Here is a 20,460-nt window from a genome sequence, read left to right on the forward strand (position 1 = left end):
AGACGCCTTGATGTTTCTCCTATGTAGCAACTGTTACAGTCTCTACAGGTGATGCGATATACTATCTGATCCACCCATTAAGGTCTTGAAACGTCTAGAGGCACATGTCAATAAACTCGTCCACACATGGTTTAAAGATAAGAAGATCTCGACTAAAACTCAGCGTCTTCTACGTGCTACTGGCTGCCAACTACCGCAATTCTATGGATTACCAAAGATCCACAAACCGGGTATTCCCCTCAGACCAATAGTGTCGTGCTGCAGTGCCCCAACGTATGAACTGTCCAAGCATATCATGCGCCTCCTCTCACCTCTTATAGGTAATACCTCGCACACCGTTCAAAATAGCAGTGAATTCATCCATCTCATTAAGGACCTTTCAATCCCTGACAACACTGTCATGGCATCATTTGATGTGATTTCTTTATTCACTTCAATTCCCGTCCAACAGGCCGTGCACTGCGTCAGAAGGCTCGTCGAGAACGACTTAAGCCTCCAATCCAGGACATCACTATCCACTGATGACATCTGTACCGCCCTCAACCTATGCTTATCAAGCAGCACCTTCACTTTTGAGGATTCAGTCTACCAGCAGGTACATGGCACTGCTATGGGTGCCCCTGTTAGTTCCGTAGTAGCCAACATCGCCATGGAAGATCTGGAGGAGCAGATACACCGAAACCTACCTACACCTATTACAACATGGTGTAGATACGTTGACGATATTTTTACCGTAATACCACGTGTCTCTGAACCAGCACTACTGGAATACCTCAACTCCCTATCTAATTTCATCAAGTTTACCATAGAATCAGAGGTGAACGGTACGCTCCCGTTCCTGGACGTCCTAGTGCATCGCGTAGGCCCACATCTAGAAACTTCAGTATACCGCAAACCTATGTGGTGCGGTCAATTCACTAACCACAGATCCGGCCACGCACCAAGCCATCTCAATAGCACTGCCCGCACCCTATTCTCCAGGGCTTGAAGCCATTCCAGCACTGATACAATTAGGCATAACGAGATCTCCCGTGTGAAGGCGGACCTAACCAAATGTGGTTATCCATCCCATGTGCTAAGCAGATGCCTATTACAGGCAGAAGAACTCACATCCAACCCAAGACCACCGAACCAAGTCGGTATATCGTCCGCCTACATTCCCTATTATCCAGGAGTGTCAGGACGGATCTCGAAGGTCCTTAAAAATTACAACATCAAATGTGTGCAATTACCCTGCAGGAACCTACGTTCACTTGTCTCCAGCGTGAAGACCCCTGTCACACCTGTCTTACGCAGCAATGTAGTATATCGCATCACCTGTAGAGACTGTAACAGTTGCTACATAGGAGAAACATCAAGGCGTCTCCAAGATCGCCTTACGGAACACGACAAAGCAATCTGGCTTGCCGAAACTAACCAGTCCGCGGTCGCGGAACATTTTTGGGCCACCAACTACGATCTTGACCCCAAACGTGACTTTGAAATAGTAGACCACTCACGACTCTTTCGCCACCGCCTATGGCTAGAGTCACTCAACATAGTAAACAGTCCAAAGGCATTAAATCGCCAAAATGGCATACGTCTACACCCCATCCTAGAGACAACCGTTTTAATGCTAGATGATCAGTGGCGTAGAAAGCAGCGCACGTCCGTGCAACAACAATGACGCATGATTAACATGCCTCACTCAGCTCATTGCACTTATCCGTTGTATTTTTTTGTATTTAAATGTCAGTTGATGAAGAGACACGTTTGTTTGTTTGTTTGTTTTGTTTTTATTGGCGCATCAGCTGCTGAGGCTACAATGCGCCGAGACCAGGTCGTATATAAAAAATTTTAAACTTTCAGTGACCTACTTAGTTAGGTCACTATGTCAAAATGTATAACATATGTATAAAAACAAAATTTAAATTTTATATAAGAGCAAAAATGTTTATTGACTTTAAAAAGCTAAAAACAGCAGACACATGGTCATTGTCAGATAAAATCTGACTGAGTGTATACGGCTCAGTCAGATGATTAAAAGCGTTACAACGGATATGGCTAAAATCTGGACAATCAATTAAAATGTGTCTAAAAGTTAAAATTGTGTCACAGGACTCACACATAGGAGGGTCATCAGCCCTCAGCAAAAATGAATGTGTGAAATGACTATGTCCTATGCGGGTCCGGGCAAGAACAACTTCCTCCTTACGATTCGTGCGCAGACTAGACTGCCACGGTTCAATTACAGGCTTTATACGATAAAGTTTATTCCAAGTCTGTCTATTCCACGAATCCTGCCATTGGGAGTGCATTTTCTCGTGTATTATTTGCCTGTAGTCTGTATAGGGGACTGACAGGCAGCCATTATTACTGGGAATTGCTGATTTGGCTGCGGCGTCAGCCAAATCGTTTCCCCTAATCCCAATGTGGCTGGGAATCCAGCAGAAGCGGATATCATATTCACGTCCACGGAGAAAGTGAATCTTCTGCTGAATGCAAGACAGAACTGGATGAGGATTATATCTCACAGATATTAAAGCCTGTAACACGCTGAGAGCGTCAGAATATAAAATGAACCGTTGGAATTCGCATTTACTAATGTGTTCCAAGGCTAACTCTATAGCGTGCAGCTCTGCAGTAAATATGCTGCATTCAGAGGGAATCTGCTCTGATGTAATGCTGTCTATAAAGACAGCAGCAGATCCCACATATGATTCCGACTTCGAGCCGTCTGTGTAGACTGGCGCGAAGTCAGAATGTTCAGTTCGGTGTGCTGAAAGAAGCTGCAGGTAGACCGATAATGGAGTGTCCGACTTTCCCCAATTTCTAAGGGACAAGTCACATGCTGGGACATGAGCATGCCAGGGTGGAAGGGGTTGCTTTGGTGTTTGGGCAACCTTGTCTACCTTGATATTAAATTCTATGAGTAGCTCTTGGACACGAATACCAAAAGGACGATTGGCAGTCTTACGGGTGTTGTACAAATTTTCCCAACGTGGCTCAAAAACGACTGGCCAAGTGGGATGGTCTGGCAGGGATTTCAGTTTTAAAGCGTACTTTAAAGACAACTGCTTACGTCGAAGCGATAACGGTGGTTCGTTTGCTTCGACGTATAAACTCTGGACAGGAGATGTACGATATGCTCCAGTAGCGATACGGAGGGCCTGATGATGGACAGGGTCCAGCCATCGAAGGACACTGTCTCTGGCTGAGGAATATACCTGGGACCCATAATCTAATTTGGATCGCACAAGTGCACGGTAAAGCCGTAGAAGGGTGCATCGGTCTGCACCCCAAGAAATAGATGAGAGCGAGCGAAGAATATTAAGGCCTCTTGTGCACTTTGTGCGAAGTTGACGGATATGATCCAGAAAGGTCAACTTTTTTCAAATATGAGTCCCAAGAATTTTGTGTCCGGTGCTACTGGAATAGCATTTTGTCCGAGCCTTAATTCAGGTTCAGGATGAAGATTACGCTTACGACAAAAATGTACGCAAACGGTCTTCTCCGGCGAGAATCTGAAGCCATTAGCAAGTGCCCAGGAATTGAGGCGATCAATGGCTTTCTGCAGTTGTCTTTCAATAACCCTCATGTTGCATGACTGACAAAATATGCTAAAGTCATCAACATAGAGGGCACTGTTTACAGTTGGAGGAAGTTGTTCTGTGATGGAATTTATTTTAATGGCGAAAAGCGTGACACTTAAAACTGATCCTTGTGGTACTCCCTCCTCTTGGCTGAAGGAACGAGAGAGTGAGGATCCCACACGAACTTGGAAAGAACGATTGGCTAAAAAGTTTTTGATAAAAATGGGGAGTTGCCCCCTAAGACCAAGGCTATGCAGATCTTTTAAAATGCCAAATCTCCAAGTTGTGTCATACGCTTTCTCCATATCAAAGAACACCGACACCAAGTGTTCGCGTTTTAGGAAAGCATCCCGGATGGATGTTTCCAATCTAATAAGATGGTCCAAAGTGGACCGGTTCCTTCGGAAGCCGCACTGGATGTTGGAGAGAAGGTCATTTGATTCTAAGAACCATATTAAACGAGAATTAACCATTCTCTCCAAGATTTTGCACAGACAGCTAGTCAGAGCAATAGGACGATAATTGGTGGTGACTTTTGGATCCTTTCCTGGCTTAGGAAAAGCAAGGACGATTGCATTCCGCCAGGAGTCCGGAAACTGCTCTTCAAAAAAGATTCTGTTATATAGAAGGAGCAGATAATCCATAGATTTAGGTGAAAGATGTTTAATCATTTCATAATGGATGCCATCTGGTCCAACAGCACTTGCTTTGGAAAGGGCGAGGGCTCTTTTCAGTTCCTCTATAGTGAATGCCCCGTTGTAGGGATAGAGGCCCTTGGATTTGAAATTAAGTGCCTGTTTTTCGATTTTATGTTTCAGGACCAGGAACTCTGGGGAATATGAAGATGTTGCGGAGATGTTAGAGAATGTTTCCCCAAGAGCATTGGCTATTGCAGTTGGATCTGCAATAGCGCATCCATTATAATCTAGGATTGAAGAAGGGTGGGATGAATATTTTCCCTTCATTTTCCGGATTTTATCCCAGACTACCTTAGAGTTGGTAGACTGGTTAATAGATGATGTAAAACGGATCCACGATTCCTTTTGACTCTGACGGCGGATATAGCGTGCTTTAGCTCGTGCGCGTTTAAAGGCTATAAGGTTGGTCGTGGTAGGATATCGGCGGAATATCCCCCACGCTTTGTTTTGAGCCTTTTTTGCTGCTGTGCATTGGGAATTCCACCAAGGTTTGGGAAATGGTGGAAACCGGGCAGATGTTTTTGGAACTGCATTCGCAGCTGCTTGGACGATAACTTCTGTGATGTACGTTACTGCATCATTGATAGGCTCTTGGCTGATGGTACTGAGATCAAAATTTGCCTGATGTTGGAAGGCAAACCAGTCAGCCTGATCAATCTTCCACCGTGGTAACCTAAAAGGAAGACATGGTCTCCCACTGTGTAACAAGGTTATCACAGGGAAGTGATCGCTTCCATATGGGTTCTCCTCCACTTCCCAAGTAAGTGAAGGGAGTAGAGAAGGGGAGCATATAGACAGATCGATGGCAGAAAAGGTACGGGTAGGCATGTGAAAAAAGGTGTTTGTTCCGGTATTTAGAAGGGAAAGGTCATTGTCATTGAGCATTCGCTCTATGACTTGTCCCCTTCCATTGATGTTAGCACTACCCCACAGGGTGTTATGTCCATTAAAATCCCCGAGAAGTAAGAAAGGGGGAGGCAACTGCGTTAGAAGATCATCAAGGTCTTCCTGGGAGATGTCAGTCCCAGGTGGCAAATAGATAGAGCAGACCGTTAATAAAAATCCCACTGTAAGGCGAATTGCAACAGCCTCTATGATGGTTGTAATTAGCAAGGGCTGAACTGGGGTGTGATTACTCACAAGGATAGCCACTCCTCCATGAGCAGGACCATCCGCAATTCTATCCTTACGAAAGATTGTGATGTTATACATGGTGGGATCATCATTTGCCTTTAGATAAGTTTCCTGCAAGCAAAAGCAAACTGGCTCGTGCTTTTGCAGGAGAGCCTTGATGTCATCAGTATTTCGCCGGAATCCACGACAATTCCATTGTAGGAATTTAGCCATTATTTTGGCTTGGTGGGTCCATCAGGCGGCTTCCGAAGTGCTGAGGGCTTACTTTTATCAGTCTTGGCTTTATCTTTTTTGGGGAAGAATGGACGCTGTCCCGTGTCCATTTCTTCCTCCGCAAAGAGTTCCAAGACTGATTCATCCGGTACCTCCTTGTGCTCGACATCCATTGTTTCTGTTGTTACTGTTGGCTCTTTACCACTTGGTTTTGGTAGTGGTGGAGCATTAGGAGGTACGGATATAGGAGTGGCAGCTGATTGCGTTTTTTTGGTGGGCTTTTGTGAACTCAATAAATAGCGGGCAATCGGTGTGAATGACTCTTTTGGTGGTACAGTCATCTCAGTCTGCGTACCGATAGTGCACTTCGCAGAAACCTTCTGGGCATATGAAGGTTTCCCGCTATTTATTGGTTGAATGCGTTTTCTAGCCTCTGGGTAGGAGATATTCAGCTCCGTTTTCAATTTCTGGATCTCTTTTTCATCCTTCCACCGCTGGCATGCTCTGGAGTAGGCAGGATGATCTTGTTGGCAATTTACACAGATCGGTTTAGAAGCTGAACATTCCTTGCTCTCGTGGTCTTTCGCACCACATCGAGCACAGGCAGGGTTACCACGACAAGCCGTTTGTGAGTGTCCGTATTTTTGGCATTTAAAACACCTCAGTGGGTTTGGAATGTAGATCCTCACTGGGCAGTTTAAATACCCTGCCTTGATGGAACTAGGAGGCCGTGGGGTGTTAAATGTTAGGATGAGAACTCGGGTAGGGACGAGATTCCCTTCCTTCCGCATTGATATCCTCTTGACAGCTATCACTCCTTGATCTTTTAGTTCAGAGCAGATCTCCTCTTCAGAGACATGAAGAAGATCCCACTCTGAAATGACACCGCGTGAAGAGTTCAAAGTTTTGTGGGGGTTACGATGATTGGTATTCCCCCTATAGATGTTGCATTTAACATTCTTTCTGCCTGCTTTGTGTTTGAGGCTTCGATTAAAAGATCGCCAGAACGCAGTCGTTTAACGGATTTTGGTGATCCTGCCAACCCTTCTAATCCTTTCTGGATGAAGAAGGGTGACATCTTCCCAATTGACTGCTCTCCGGTGGAATGGAGAATGAGGAAAAGCGGAGTTATAGATGGTGGTTTATCCTCAGTTCTGGCTCTTTTGGCAGAATTGGTGTCATTCTCATCTGATCGATTAGGTAGGGGCCTTGTTGGGGCCCCAGAAGAAAGATTTAAATTACTCATGAGAGTAAAGAAAAAATGTCTGATGCCTAAGTACCTCATCCACCACGGAGCCCTACGAGGGGGCGCCCACTCGTGAACTAGCAGGTACTGCGTACACGAATGGGACGCCGAGTTCGCTTAGAACACCATACCCACGTTACCAATAAGTCTTTATCCCGTCCCAGGACCAAAGGGAGGGAGACGTATTGGAACGCAGTTGACCCTAGCAGTATAAAACCACCCGCCGATTGATCCCAGTCGAGCCGGTCCGGGACCGCCCGTCTTGTCGAAGCAGGGGCCAAAGTGGTGTATTAAGGCTGGGCCCCTCAACCACCAGGATCCCCCTTTCCGCTTCCACGGGTCGCGGCGCACGGCTGCACACGCCGGATTCCAAAGATGTAACCCTGGAACCAAGGTATGGGCGTTAGATCCCAGTGATGCTAATCTGGAAACCCAGCAGCATCACTGGGAGGTCCCCTCACCACGTACAGGTGCCCACGTCGAGGGGATGAAGAGACACGCGTCTCGAAAGCTACTGTTAGTATATATTTGTATTCTTACATTAAACTGGATTTATAACTTATACGTGTATGTTATTAAAAAATTAATGGCACTTATAGCTTATTACTAAAATATCCATAGGTAATATGTTATTGTTGTTATATGGTTTTTAGGAGCATTAGCAACTAAGGGCATATTGCTCCGGGATATACGGTAATCATTCCCTGACCTTTCCGCATCCTCCGTATTTGGTGGTCACGGGCTCGAACCCCGGTCTAATCAAGAAGCGTGTGCTACGCACTGCTGCTCCTTCCCACCTGGCTACGGAGGCGCCTGCATAGGTAATATAAACTGAAAGGACAGGATTCATGGTGCGATAATGGTTCCTGGGCAAGGCGAAGCTCTCTCCCCTCTCGCTAGCAGACGAACCCGCCAATTGGCAGATATATAGACACAGGGCATCACTGTATTTACGTGGAAGGTAATTGGATGTCAATATGGATAAAAGTCGTGAGTTAACTGACTTTGAAAGAGGTATGATAGTGTGTGCCCGACGCATGGGTCACACTGTTGCAGAAGGCGTACAGAAACGCTATCAAGAGTGTATAGGGAATATGCCATTTCCGGAATAATATCTCATCGTGGACGGAGAAAGTTGGTAGATGAAAGTGGCTGTCGACGTCTGTCTCGCATTGTTTCAGCCAACCGCGGAATGGCCTTCCCGTTCAACTGACATGAACCCTTTTGAGCATTTTTGGGATGCTGTGAAAAGTTCCGTTCGAGCTTTCGATCCTCCACCCAAGGATGCGACAGAATTATGGACAGCGATGCAGCAAGCATGGATGGAAATACCTGTGGAAAGCTTTTGTGATAGTGGACTCAAGGCCTCGCCGCGTGACTGCCCTTATCCGGGTGAAAGGTGGGCCTACCCGTTACTGGGTAGGTATCCCATGACTTCTGTATACTCAGTGTATTATGAAGTATAGGGTGAAGGAAAACGCCCTTGCTATATATAGCAAGGGCGTTTACCTTCACCCTATTGCATTCACTCACATCAGTTATTCTCTTTTACCACAACATTAGCATTAGTAGAGGCATATGATGAAAGAAAGCAAGCTTATGCAGCATCAGTCAAAAATAAACAAAAAAAAAAAAAAAACACTTCCACTTCACCCCTCCGCTCGTTCGAAATACCTGTTCAGCTGAGCATTAAATTTATTTAGGCTATCAACTTCCACAACAAGGGATGGAAGTCTGTTCCACCAACCAACTACCCGCTGGCTCAAGGCAAATTTCCGCACATCTATCCTAAATCTGTCTTTCCTCAATTTGAATTTATGCCCTCTCAGGTGATTATTCTGAGCAAGAGGAAGAATCCCATTGTCTTTGAGCATGCTCAAACCATTCAAGGATTTATACACCTCTATCAGATCACCTCACAGGTGCCTAGTCTCCAGACACTGTAATTTTCAAAACTTAAGCCTTTCTTCGTAAGAAAAACCCTTTGTTCAATTCACTAATCTTGTTGCCCTTCTCTGTACTCGTTCCAGCAGCTCTACTTTCTTCTTGAAATGAGGCCTCCAGGCTTGTATACAGTACTCAAGGTGTGGCCTGACCATTGCCTTATACAAGGGAATAATCACCTCCTTATCCCTGCTAGAAAAACTCCTGTATATTGACAAGACACGATGAGCTACTCTTGCAGCCCGTCTGCACTGCACAGAGAACTTCATATTTGCCTGCACAATTACCCCCAGGTCCTCTTCATTCTCTACCACTGTCAGTGTAGTACCACAGAGTTGATACGTTGCTCTGGGGTTGTTGTTTCCCATATGTAGTACTTTTCATTTGTCAATGTTATTTGCCACCTCTCAGCCCATCTGCTCAACCTTTCCAGATCCCGTTGCAGCAGCATAGGGCCAGTACAACCCTGCCAACCTCTGTATCGTCTACAAACTTGGACATTAAGCTTGATATACCACCATCAATACCATTTATCAATACAGAAAACAATAATGGACCCAACACTGAATCCTGAGGGACTCAACTAATAACATTAGTCCACGATGAGCAGTGTCCATTGATTACCACTCTATGTCTTCTCCCCCTCAACCACCCCTTTATCCATAGCAGCAATTTGCCTCCAATGCCACACTGCTTCAATTTGTGCAGCAGTCTTCCATGTGCAAAACTATAAAAAGCCTTTCTAAGATTCAAATATATAATATCAAAGTTATTCCTTGCATCCAGTTCTATTTTGATTGCATCATAGTATCCAATCAAATTGGTCAGGCAAGACTTTCCCTTAACAAAACCATGCTGTGTCCGAGCTATAACTGAAGTCTTGTCTAGATGATCCTGCAGTGCTTCTTTAAACAGTGCCTCCATTAAGTTCCTTGGAACAGAAGTTAAACTCACAGGTCTATAATTACTTTTGTCAGCCTTTGATCCTACTTTGTGAATTGGGGTCACATTTGCACATCTCCAGTCTATGGGTACCTTCCCTGAGTCCAAGGAATCTCTCATAATTATGGCTAAGGGTTTGCTTACTTTCTTTGCTGCCTCCTTTAATATAACTGGATAGATCCCATCCACCCCAGGTGCCTTTCTTGTGTTTATCTTTAACAATTTCTCCTCCACTTTACTCTCAGTTATTACAAGATTATCTAGCTTACTGCCAGAGTTGAATACACCTCTGGCATTCCCCTCGCTGAATAATTCCTCGGCACTTCACTTTGGCTATCCTACTGGGCCACGTTCCTTTTATCATAATCCCTGTTTCTTCCCAGACCGCAGCCTGTCCCATTCATCGAGCACTCAGCACATTCACACTACTCGTATTCTGCTCCCATCCAATCATTCAGTATCATTCTCTCATTCATCAATTTCATTCTTCTCTTTCTTTCTCATGTGCTGACATGTGTTTTAGTAAGGGGCGTCTCCTAGAAATCAGTAAAACTCTGCCCCGTATCTCTGTGAAGAACAGTATCGCTACAAATAGGGCAGATATGTGTGTGAAGAACAGTATCACTACAAATGGGCCAGATATGTGTGTGACGTAGGTTTGTGTGTATTATGTGTGTTCTGTTGTAATGTTCTGGGCGCTTAGCTACCCAGAAGCATCAGTCACCTGGACAGATGATTCTAGATACTCGTGCACACCACGGGAACCCCCCCCTCCCAGGTATCTCAGCTTACTATTATTTTTCGGCTGAGGTGCCCCGGGCTGCATGTATTTCACCCACTTCGATATTATATAATTACTATGATTACCCACCAGGGCATCCGTAGCCAAGTGGTCAGGAGGGCGAGTGCAGTAGCACACGCTCTCTTGAATAGACCGCGATTCAAACCCCTGAGTGCTAAATACGGTAGATCTGCCAACCCGCACTGGACCAGAGTGGCAGATTATGGTCCATTTCCCTCAACATGAATCGTTGAGGAACCTTCCATCCTGCAGTGGATTGATAATGGCTGCAATTTCAGTTTATCCTTTTTTTTTTTTTTTTTCAGGATTATCCCGGACCCCCATGTTCCCCCAACAAGGCAGGGTAACACAGGCGAGGAGGAGTAGATCCTATTACCAATCCATGGTTATAAAAGCCAGATATATGTACAGGTTGCTGATAAACTATCTCGCCAGATTAATGAGTCATCATCGGAGCGTGGTAGGAGACTTAGTATTAGTATTAGTAATGGCCTCATGGTGCAAGAAAGCCTATGGCTTATGCTGAACCAGCCAAAAAAAAAAAAAATTTAAAAAAAATCGAAAAAAACAATGATAAAAAAATAAAAAATAAATAATAATTAAAAAATGAAAAGGAAATTAAAGAAGGTACTATCTAGATCACCGTTGAATTTCCCCAAACTCTCAGCCTCTACCACCCATGTAGGCAACTGATTCCAATAATTTATAACTCGCTGGCTAAAATAAAACTTCCTGCAGTCCAATCTAAACATTTCCCCCCCGTAACTTGAATTTATGTCCCCTAGTTCTAGCATCGTTTATAATCCTGAAAATTTCGTCCTCATTCATTTTACTGATGCCTTTCAGAGCCTTAAACACCTCAATCAAATGTCCTCTAAGGTGCCTAGTTTCCAAACTCTGCAACGCACCTATTCGAAGTCTTTCTTCATAAGGACGTCCTTTTGCCGATCTCACCGGGCGAGTTACCCATCTTTGCACCCTTTCAAGAAGCTCGATGTCTTTCTTTATATGCGGTCCCCATACTTGAACACAATATTCCAAGTGTGGTTTAACAAAAGCCTGATATAATGGGATTATCACGTCCCTATCTCTACTTGCAAAAGTTCGATAGATCATCGAGAGGACACCATGGGCCTTCCTTGCAACCTGTTTACAATGCTCAGAGAATTTCATGTGTGACCGTATTGTAACACCCAAGTCCCTTTCCTCCAGTATTGGGTTTAGTTGAACTCCCCCATGTGAATAAATTATTTTGAGATTACTGTTTCCCCAGGTGTTAATACCTTACACTGTGCTGAATTAAAGCATAGCTGCCATTTTTCTGACCATTCTTGAAGTCTATCTAGGTCTCTGTGAAGAATCTCAGCTTGACAGTGATCATTAACTACCCTACCAATTTTAACATCATCTGCAAATGACTTGGGCAGTTTAGACTATTGTGGAGGAGACTGTAGGACTCTTGTGTTTAGACTATTGTGGAGGAGCTGTCTCTGTAGATTTCTTTTTATTTCGAATACTCTGTGAGTGTAGTTTGCAAAAGCTTCTAATGTAAATAAGTATCCTTGTCCCTAGGAAGGAGGCCAATTTCTGCTATTAACTGTGTTCTAGGAACATCATATATTGTTCGTTCATATGGAATGTGTATTCAGTCTTCACTCCCACCGCAGGTACAGTTTGGGTCTTCAATTAACCCCGCTGACGATTGCCACATGTGGCAGAAACCTTTTGGTGACAGTACCTCTGGTTTCCCGCTCCCAATTGTTTTTCCATAACTCGTGGAGTTATGTGGAAACTTTTTTCCTTTCAGCCTTGATGTTCGCTGTGTATGGGGCTATCGCCAAAAATTCTCTGGACATGCACTTCTTGAGTGTGCTCACAGAGCAACATGCCGTGGTGATTGTGAGAAGTATTGTTCTTTGAATTGTTTCTAATTTGTTCCTGACTATGGCCCTGCGGGTAAATCATGCACCGGATCCATAGGTGATCATAGGTAAGAACACTGTTCGGTAGATGATTGCCAGGGTCCTTCTTTTGAGCTCCAGTCATCTCTACTGATCTTGGCAATTATGCCTGCACAATTTCTCACTTTTTTATTCCAGATATGCCAAATGGGGATAGAAAATTAATTTTAAATCAAAATCAAATTTAAAATTATTTTTTTATTTATATTCTGGTACCATTTTAACTGTTGTTCTCTCTCTCACTTGTACAAAACAAATTATATTAGGGTCATCAGGAGATGATTACACCTACGCATATATTTATTTTGTCTGTAAATTGCGTGTGTTCTCTAGTCGATTTGCCTGTTTTGCCGGACGAAAAAAAAAACTAGCTTCTGGGGGGGGGACATTTCCATCTATGCCTGAGACCGACTAACTCAGCCACGGTGTGAAAAAAGCCCATTAAAGTTCCTCGCGTTATCGATGGAATTTGAACCCCGGCCTTTTCCACCTAGTGTATATAAATAAATAGTAGATAAATAAAACATTAAGGGGAGCACAGTGACGATACCACTGTGCTACCGCGCAGACTCTCTCGCTTGTACAGTGAATTATTAGTTATCGAAGTATTGGATCTGATTTTCTTTAGTAGTTGTCTCTTTGCCAAAGTAACTTTATCTAGTCATTCGCTGAGTTTTCTGGTAGCAGTTTGTTGAAACCCCTAAGAAAAGTCTTTTCTATCAGGAAACACAGTAATTTTTATTTGTCTTCAGTTCCTAGGCTCCACAGCCACCACGGAAACCCAATGGGACGCTCAATACCCGAAAGCTATAAATGCGCTCTGGAGTTGCACGACAGCAGGCATACATACTACCACACCTGCAAGGGTCATTTAACGATTCTTGTAGGTGAACCCACTATTCGATTGTTCCTGGGGGCGAACCATCCTAGAACCATCTGGTCGAACTAAGAGCCAAATAAGTTTTCTGAAGCTGGGCTCCCTCAACCACCATGATATCCTATTCTAGTTTTTACGAGTACATCATCATCATCACTGTCCTAACACCTACTTGTACCTGCGCTTCCTGAGCAATAAGCTCATCCGCGCTTTATTCCGCTATCCTATCAATTTTAGTCTTTTGATCCTTAATCACATCCTCCATATGATAAATAAAATATTAAGGATATGTTACCGCCCCTTCCCAGAAGAGGCGGATATCGACTATCTAGAGCTCAATTAAACTTTAAACTTAAAAGGCAAACTTCTATAAATTGTGATTCTTGTTCCAGCCAAATTAAAACTCTAAACAATAAAATTCATCTATATATTTTTGTATTTTTTTTCAACATTTCCTTTTTATACAACTATAAACTATAAGATCAATAAATTCCAATTCCAACCAAATCTCAATTCCATAAAAATACTATTTACATATAGACAAACATTTACAATTATCTAATCCTGTTTACTTCTCTAGCAAACTCAGCAGAAGCTTCGTTCCATTCTCTATTAAACAAGTCACTCCAGGTGTATGAGTCGGAGCCAATCTGCCTAATTAACATATTCCTTGGTATATCACGTCTTACACACTGCCGTAAAATATGCTCTGTATCTTCTACCATCCCATAAATACACATTGGATTTTCTTTTACACCAAGCTCTACCAGTCTTTTCTTTAACCCATGTCCAGTTATTAACATTGTTTGGAACATTCCTAGACCAGACCAAGATGAAATTTCTTTCATAGTTTTCACCCCAGGCAGAAAAGCAAAGGTAACACGCCCCTTAGCAAAATCGTTCCATCTTTCCTGCCGTATACAATCTATACCTTTTCTTTTCTACTTTCAATTCGTGTCTTCCATACTCTCTTCCCTCTTCTCTACAAGATTTTATTCCCATAAGTTCTATTCTCTTATTATTCTTAATCGCATATTCCATTGTCCTTTTAAGTATAATCAGATCACATCCAAGATATTGCAGGAAAGGAACCAGATCCACTGGTTCCTTTCCTGCAATATCTTGCAGAGTATCATTTGAAACGGTTCTGCAGGACGACGTCACCACCAGAAGGGCAAAGCTCTGTGCTGAAATAAGACTTCTTTTAACGTGGCTATTAGTCACTCTATGACCCCAAGCCCCACATGCATATGTCTCTTAATTTCTGCATGTGAGACAAAAAAGGACATCCTTTCATCCACATAAACTCCTAGGTACTTGACCAAGGGGGAATATGCTATCGTCGTACCAAATATTTTTGCAGATGGCCTTCTTTCACTGAGCTTCCCTTTGAGCAGAACCATGTGAGTTTTTTTTTTCATTGATATCTCCATTTTATGGACTTCAGCCCATTTCTCCACTTGTCTCATAGCCCTCTTAATGCTCTCCTCCAATTCTTTTCTAGACTTTCCCACCACCATTATTAACAAATGATCAGCATATGCTACCAGTTCACATCCTACCCACTCCTGAACCAGTAGCTCATCCAATACAATGTTCCATCTATATGGACCTATGGTTGAACCTTGTGGAGCACCTCTTGTTACTTCCTGACTAACTTTCCCATATTTCGTTACAATTGTAACTTTCCTATCTTTAAAATAATCTTTTAAAACTCCATAGAACTGCCCAGTACACTTCATTTTTCTCATTCTTGCAAGAAAGCTCGGCCACCACCACATACGATCAAATGCCTCCTTAAAGTCAAGAAATATACCCAGGACATAATTTTCTGAAGTCTCTTGTACATATGACACAATTTTAACCACAGTATCTTCAGTAGATTTGCCCCTCCGAAAGCCAAACTGCCTAGGGCTGCTCATTCCACTACTCTCGTAATATCCCTCCAATCTATTCATCAACACTCTTTCAAAAACCTTTGCGATAACTGGCAATAATGCCACTGGTCTATATGATCCAGGATCCGTCCTCTCTTTTTCTCTATTCTTTAATGATATTCTAATGTATACCTCCTTCCAACAACTAGGAAAGATTTTCTCATTTCAGCACACATTATATAACTCTACCAATTCCTTTACAAATATCATGCCAAAATTATTTTTCACTTCGGGTAGCAATCCATCTCTGCCTGGTGCTTTCTTTGTCTTAACTTTCTCCAATACTATCTTCAATTCTTCCTCCGTAATTAAACTTTCAATTTCCTGCTCCGCCACATATTCATCATTTAATTTCCTGATTTGTCTTTGTTCTCTACTGTCCAAACTTATTTGATCTATAGGAAACAATGAGGAGAGCAAACCACGCATGGAGGACTCCCAGTCCCTCGTACTCTGATTTTCTATTTTAATAGTACTATAAACTTTATCAACTTTCATTCTATCAAATAATGCAGAGTTTGGGTTGCAGAGTTTGGAAACTAGACACCTTAGAGGAGATTTGATTGAGGTGTTTAAGATCCTGAGAGGCATCAGTAAAATGAATGAGGACGAAATTTTCAAGATTATAAATGATGCTAGAACTAGGGGACATAAATTCAAGTTACGGGGGGAAATGTTTAGATTGGACTGCAGGAAGTTTTATTTTAGCCAGCTAGTTATAAATTACTGGAATAAGTTGCCTACGCTGGTAGAGGCTGACAGTTTGGGGAAATCCAAAAGTCATCTGGATAGTACCTTCGGGTCAGGGAAGCGAATTATTATTATTAATAATAAATTATTATTATTTATTTATTATTATTATTTTTTATCATTGTTTTATTCTGTTTTTTTTTTTTTTTTTTTTGGCTGGTGCAGCATAAGCCATAGGCTTTCTTGCACCATACGGCCATTACTAATACTAATACTAATAATAATTTGTATGGTAATCCCTATACATTCTTATTTGCCACGAGATACCTCCAAGTTGTGTTGGACACTCTTCCAGGCCAACGGATCTTGGTAGGGGCGGATGTAAACTGTCGCTCCCCGGCTTGGCACAGCCAAACACCGGACAGAAGGGGCACCGGAAATGGGCAGCGTCTCGAGGAGTTCCTGGCGAATTCTCCCTTGACAGTCCTAAACAGGCCTCACCACCTACCTACGTTTTGTAATACTCTGTGGGAGGCAACAATTGACGTCACCCTTGCCACCGGAAACCTTGCAGGACACATCACTGGCTGGACAGTCCAAGACTCCTGGACCACGTCTGACCACAGAGTGATTACCTTCCAAATCAACCGATCTCTATATAGAACACCAATAGCCAAACAGATGCTTAACCGCTTTGCAGTAAACAAAGCTGACTGGAGACTCTTTGGGGAACTGCTGACTCGAACCTTATGCCAACACCGCATTGAAGCGGATGGACAAGAAGACCCAGACGACATCCAGAGAAAAATTACCAAGACCATAATAGTGGCCAGTGAGACTGCGATGAAGCGAAAATTGCCCACACCTGGTGCAGTCCCTTGGTGGACTCGGGACATTCAGAACCTTAGAAGAGAAGTCATAAAGGCAAGAAAACAATTCCAAAGGGCAAGCGTACCTGGCCGGAAGTGGAAGTAACAGCACTCAGACAAAGATACACAGCGGTGAGAAACAGATACACTGAGTTAATACGAAAAAGTAAGCAGAAGGCCTGGGAGCAATTAGTCAGCACGACTGGAAATGCCGACCCCTGGGGGGTGGTGTACAAAGTCACTACGAATAAACTCCCCAGGGGTGAGGTCATGACCTCGACCCGCACCCCGCAGGGAACATTGGCCACCACCTGGGAACAGTCTATCACCAACATCCTCGATGTGATTTTCCAAAAACCAGCACACCCGCAACTACCAGAACAACTGCAGATCTGCGATAGAAATGAAACATATCATATAGACCAAATGGAACCACCCTTTGCCTTAGAAGAATTACAACAGGCAGCGCAACAAATAAGGAATAAAAAATGCCCAGGCCCAGATCTTCTGGAGCCGGAGATTATTAAAAAAGTAGTAGTAGACATCTCTCCGCAGACTTTACTAAACCTCTTCAACATTTGCCTGAAGACAGGAGTCTTTCCAGCCGACTGGAAAATGGCCAACGTCAAATTAATTCTAAAAGATCCAATGAAGCCACCAGAACAACCCGAATCATACCGGCCAATTTCCCTGCTCCCAGTTGCTAGTAAACTCCTTGAAAAGATGCTTCACAAGCGACTCGTGCACCACTATGAAGCTGCAAATCTCGTGATGCCCACACAGTTTGGGTTCAAACCCGGAACCTCAACAGTGGATGCTCTCAACAGCTTCCTAAGTTTGGCTGCTGCCTGTGATAGGAAGTATTTCTTGGTTATTTCGGTCGATTTTGCTGGGGCATTCGACACCATCTGGTGGCCGAGCGTCCTAGCCAGACTGCGGAAGGCAAAAACACCCATCAACCTTTACAAAATAATGAAGTCATATTTATCCAAGAGAAAAATACAAGTAGTGACTCCATACAAGAAACTGACCAGGCCTGTTTACAGGGGCTGCCCCCAGGGATCGGTGCTGGGACCACTCCTCTGGGGTATGGTATTGGATGAGTTTCTGTCCTTCGACTTGGGGGAAGTCCACTCACAAGCATTTGCAGATGACCTGATACTGACTTTTGCCGCAGACAATCGACTTCAATTGGAAACCCAGGCAAATCGAGCAATTCAAATTCTACAAGACTGGATGAAGGTCCATTTTCTTAAGATATCACCGGGGAAAACCTACTCAATGCTACTGAAAGGAACATTAAATCTCTGTAGACCACCGCAAATTAAAGTAGAAAATACAACTATCAAACTAGTCAGTGAGATGAAATATCTAGGAATCATACTGGACAAGAATCAATCTTTCAACCCACACTTGAAACATATCCGAGAGAAAATAAGGAGATATTCTACCCTCGTCTCAAGAATAGCTAAAAGGGATTGGGGACTCAAGAGGCACACCTTGGGACTGTATTACAAAACAACATTTATACCAGCCATAACTTACGCGTCACCCATCTGGTTCCAGAAAGCAACTACTGCAGTTAACAGAAGGACACTCGATTCCATCCAACGGACAATACTCCTCTCTATTACACGGGCCTGCTGCACTGTGAGTACACATGCTTTACAGGTTCTGGCGGGAGCACTCCCCCTTGATCTCGAGGTGGTGCGTTCTGCCATGGTGCAGCATCTCGCAAAAGGGCTTCCCTGCACCTTCCTGGGCCACTCCATTGACCCTACAGGAAACCTAAAAAGAGAGAAAACAAAACTCGCCACCCACCTACAGCAGGTCTGGCAGGATAGGTGGTCAGAATCCACAAAAGGGGAAATAACGAGGAAATTTCTGCCTGATGTCGGAAGATTATACCCAAAAGCACCATCATGGTTTCACCCTGGACTGTACACTACGTATCTTTTAACAGGTCATGGGGCCCTGAATGCCAAACTAAACAGTTTTAAATTAGTAAACGATCCCCGCTGTGTCTGTGGGGAAGTGGAGACATGGTCTCACATAATGTACAACTGTGAAAATTATGAGGATCTCCGCTGCCTCCTGATGACAAAGCTGACTTACTTCCCTCGCGACAGGGAATCAAACCTGTTGGACTCGCAAGAGGAGCATAAGGAGTTGACAAAATTCGCCCAGGGACTGTTCACCCGAAGGAGGACACTTATTGCTATCTACAGGGATCACGAACAGGCACCACGACTAAACTAACCATTCTTGGACTGATACAAGACCTTCCTTTGGGACTCTATAGAATTTTTTTTTTTTTTTTTTTTAAGCCACGCTCCCTTGCGTGGCCCTTTGCCTCCACTCCCCGGGCGGGAGGGGGAGGTGACTTCTGGTCTCCTCCTCCCCTCGCCGCCCCTCTCTTCCCTCTGGTGGGGCATGGGCCTGCTCCACTGATTTGGGGGGTCATCTTCTCTATGGACCCCTTATTTCTGTCTTTTCCCCCCAGTCTTCAGTCTCCCCACCCCTCTCTCTCTCTTTTAATTATAATTACTAGTGTCTGAACCATTGTTAAATTGCATGAGCCCTACACCCAAAAACTTAACAACATTTATTTGCATAAATAGTATTTCTTATGGCTGACCCATAACTATAACTTTTTTATTATTTTATTTTTTTTTATTATTATTTTTTTATTTATTTTTTTTAAGGTCCTTGCCACTGAAATCTCAGGAAATTAGGTGGCAGGACCTGCCAGAGTAAATAACTATAATACTGGCAGAGTGTGGACAACGTTGGCAGAGTTTGGACAACGTTGGCAGAGTGTGGACAACGTTGGGTCCTATTAGGGGCCCAGCGGCTAAATGACCAGAGGAACAACGGTACACGACACTACACATGTACAAAATCCATACACTTTTAAACCTCTGGCATTGACAGTGTTCTGTTTCACACCCACAATGTATAGCCCGCGGAGATGGGGGAATCCCCTGGTGCCGTTTGACACTAAACACACTCTACACTCTACATTCTTATTAATTTCCTCTTTTACACAGTTTCGCCATGTTTCTCACTTCTCTTTTTGAATTCTACCAACATATTCCCGTTTGATTTGTTGGTATTGCCTCTTTAAATCCTCAATTTGTTCACTTATTCCTCTTCTCAGTACCCTCTGGAAATTCCTCCTAGCCCTGTTCACTCCTCTCCTCATTTCCGCTGATATCCCATTCCACCAAGGAACAACCCTTTTTAATTTTGTGCTCCTTCTCATAGACCTGCAGCAACTCTCATATATAAAAACTAACTATTTTCTCATTAACTACTTTCTCCAACCTGGCAGCTATCTATTTCTTCTCTATTATATCTAAGTCTTTTTGTAATCTCTTCTTCAACACACAGCCACTTCGCAGAACTCGCTGCAAACCTCTTTTCAAACCCTGTATTGCATTCTACCCTCTCATCTCTTATCTGGACTCTGATAAAACTATGATCGCTGGTAGTCCAGTCCTCCTTAACCCTCCAACACTATATCTTATTCCACAATGCTTCTGCAGTTAATGTTAAATCTATATTAGATTCTC

At 43.5% G+C, this 20,460-nt stretch overlaps 1 protein-coding gene across 1 annotated transcript in view; it reads right to left on the reverse strand.

Moving 5' to 3' along the window:
* LOC150087119 (uncharacterized) overlaps positions 1–20,460 on the reverse strand; it is a 447,878-nt gene that overhangs the window by 328,141 nt on the left and 99,277 nt on the right. Inside the window, exon 11 of the mRNA XM_090372381.1 lies at positions 14,738–15,471. Within this exon, the coding sequence (XP_090228507.1) occupies positions 14,738–15,471 (734 nt within the window). The remainder of the gene's footprint in view (positions 1–14,737; positions 15,472–20,460) is intronic.

The sequence above is a fragment of the Mastigoproctus giganteus genome, chromosome 4, assembly GCF_048544385.1.
Source record: "Mastigoproctus giganteus isolate SK-2022 chromosome 4, ASM4854438v1, whole genome shotgun sequence".
NCBI lineage: Eukaryota > Metazoa > Arthropoda > Arachnida > Uropygi > Thelyphonidae > Mastigoproctus > Mastigoproctus giganteus.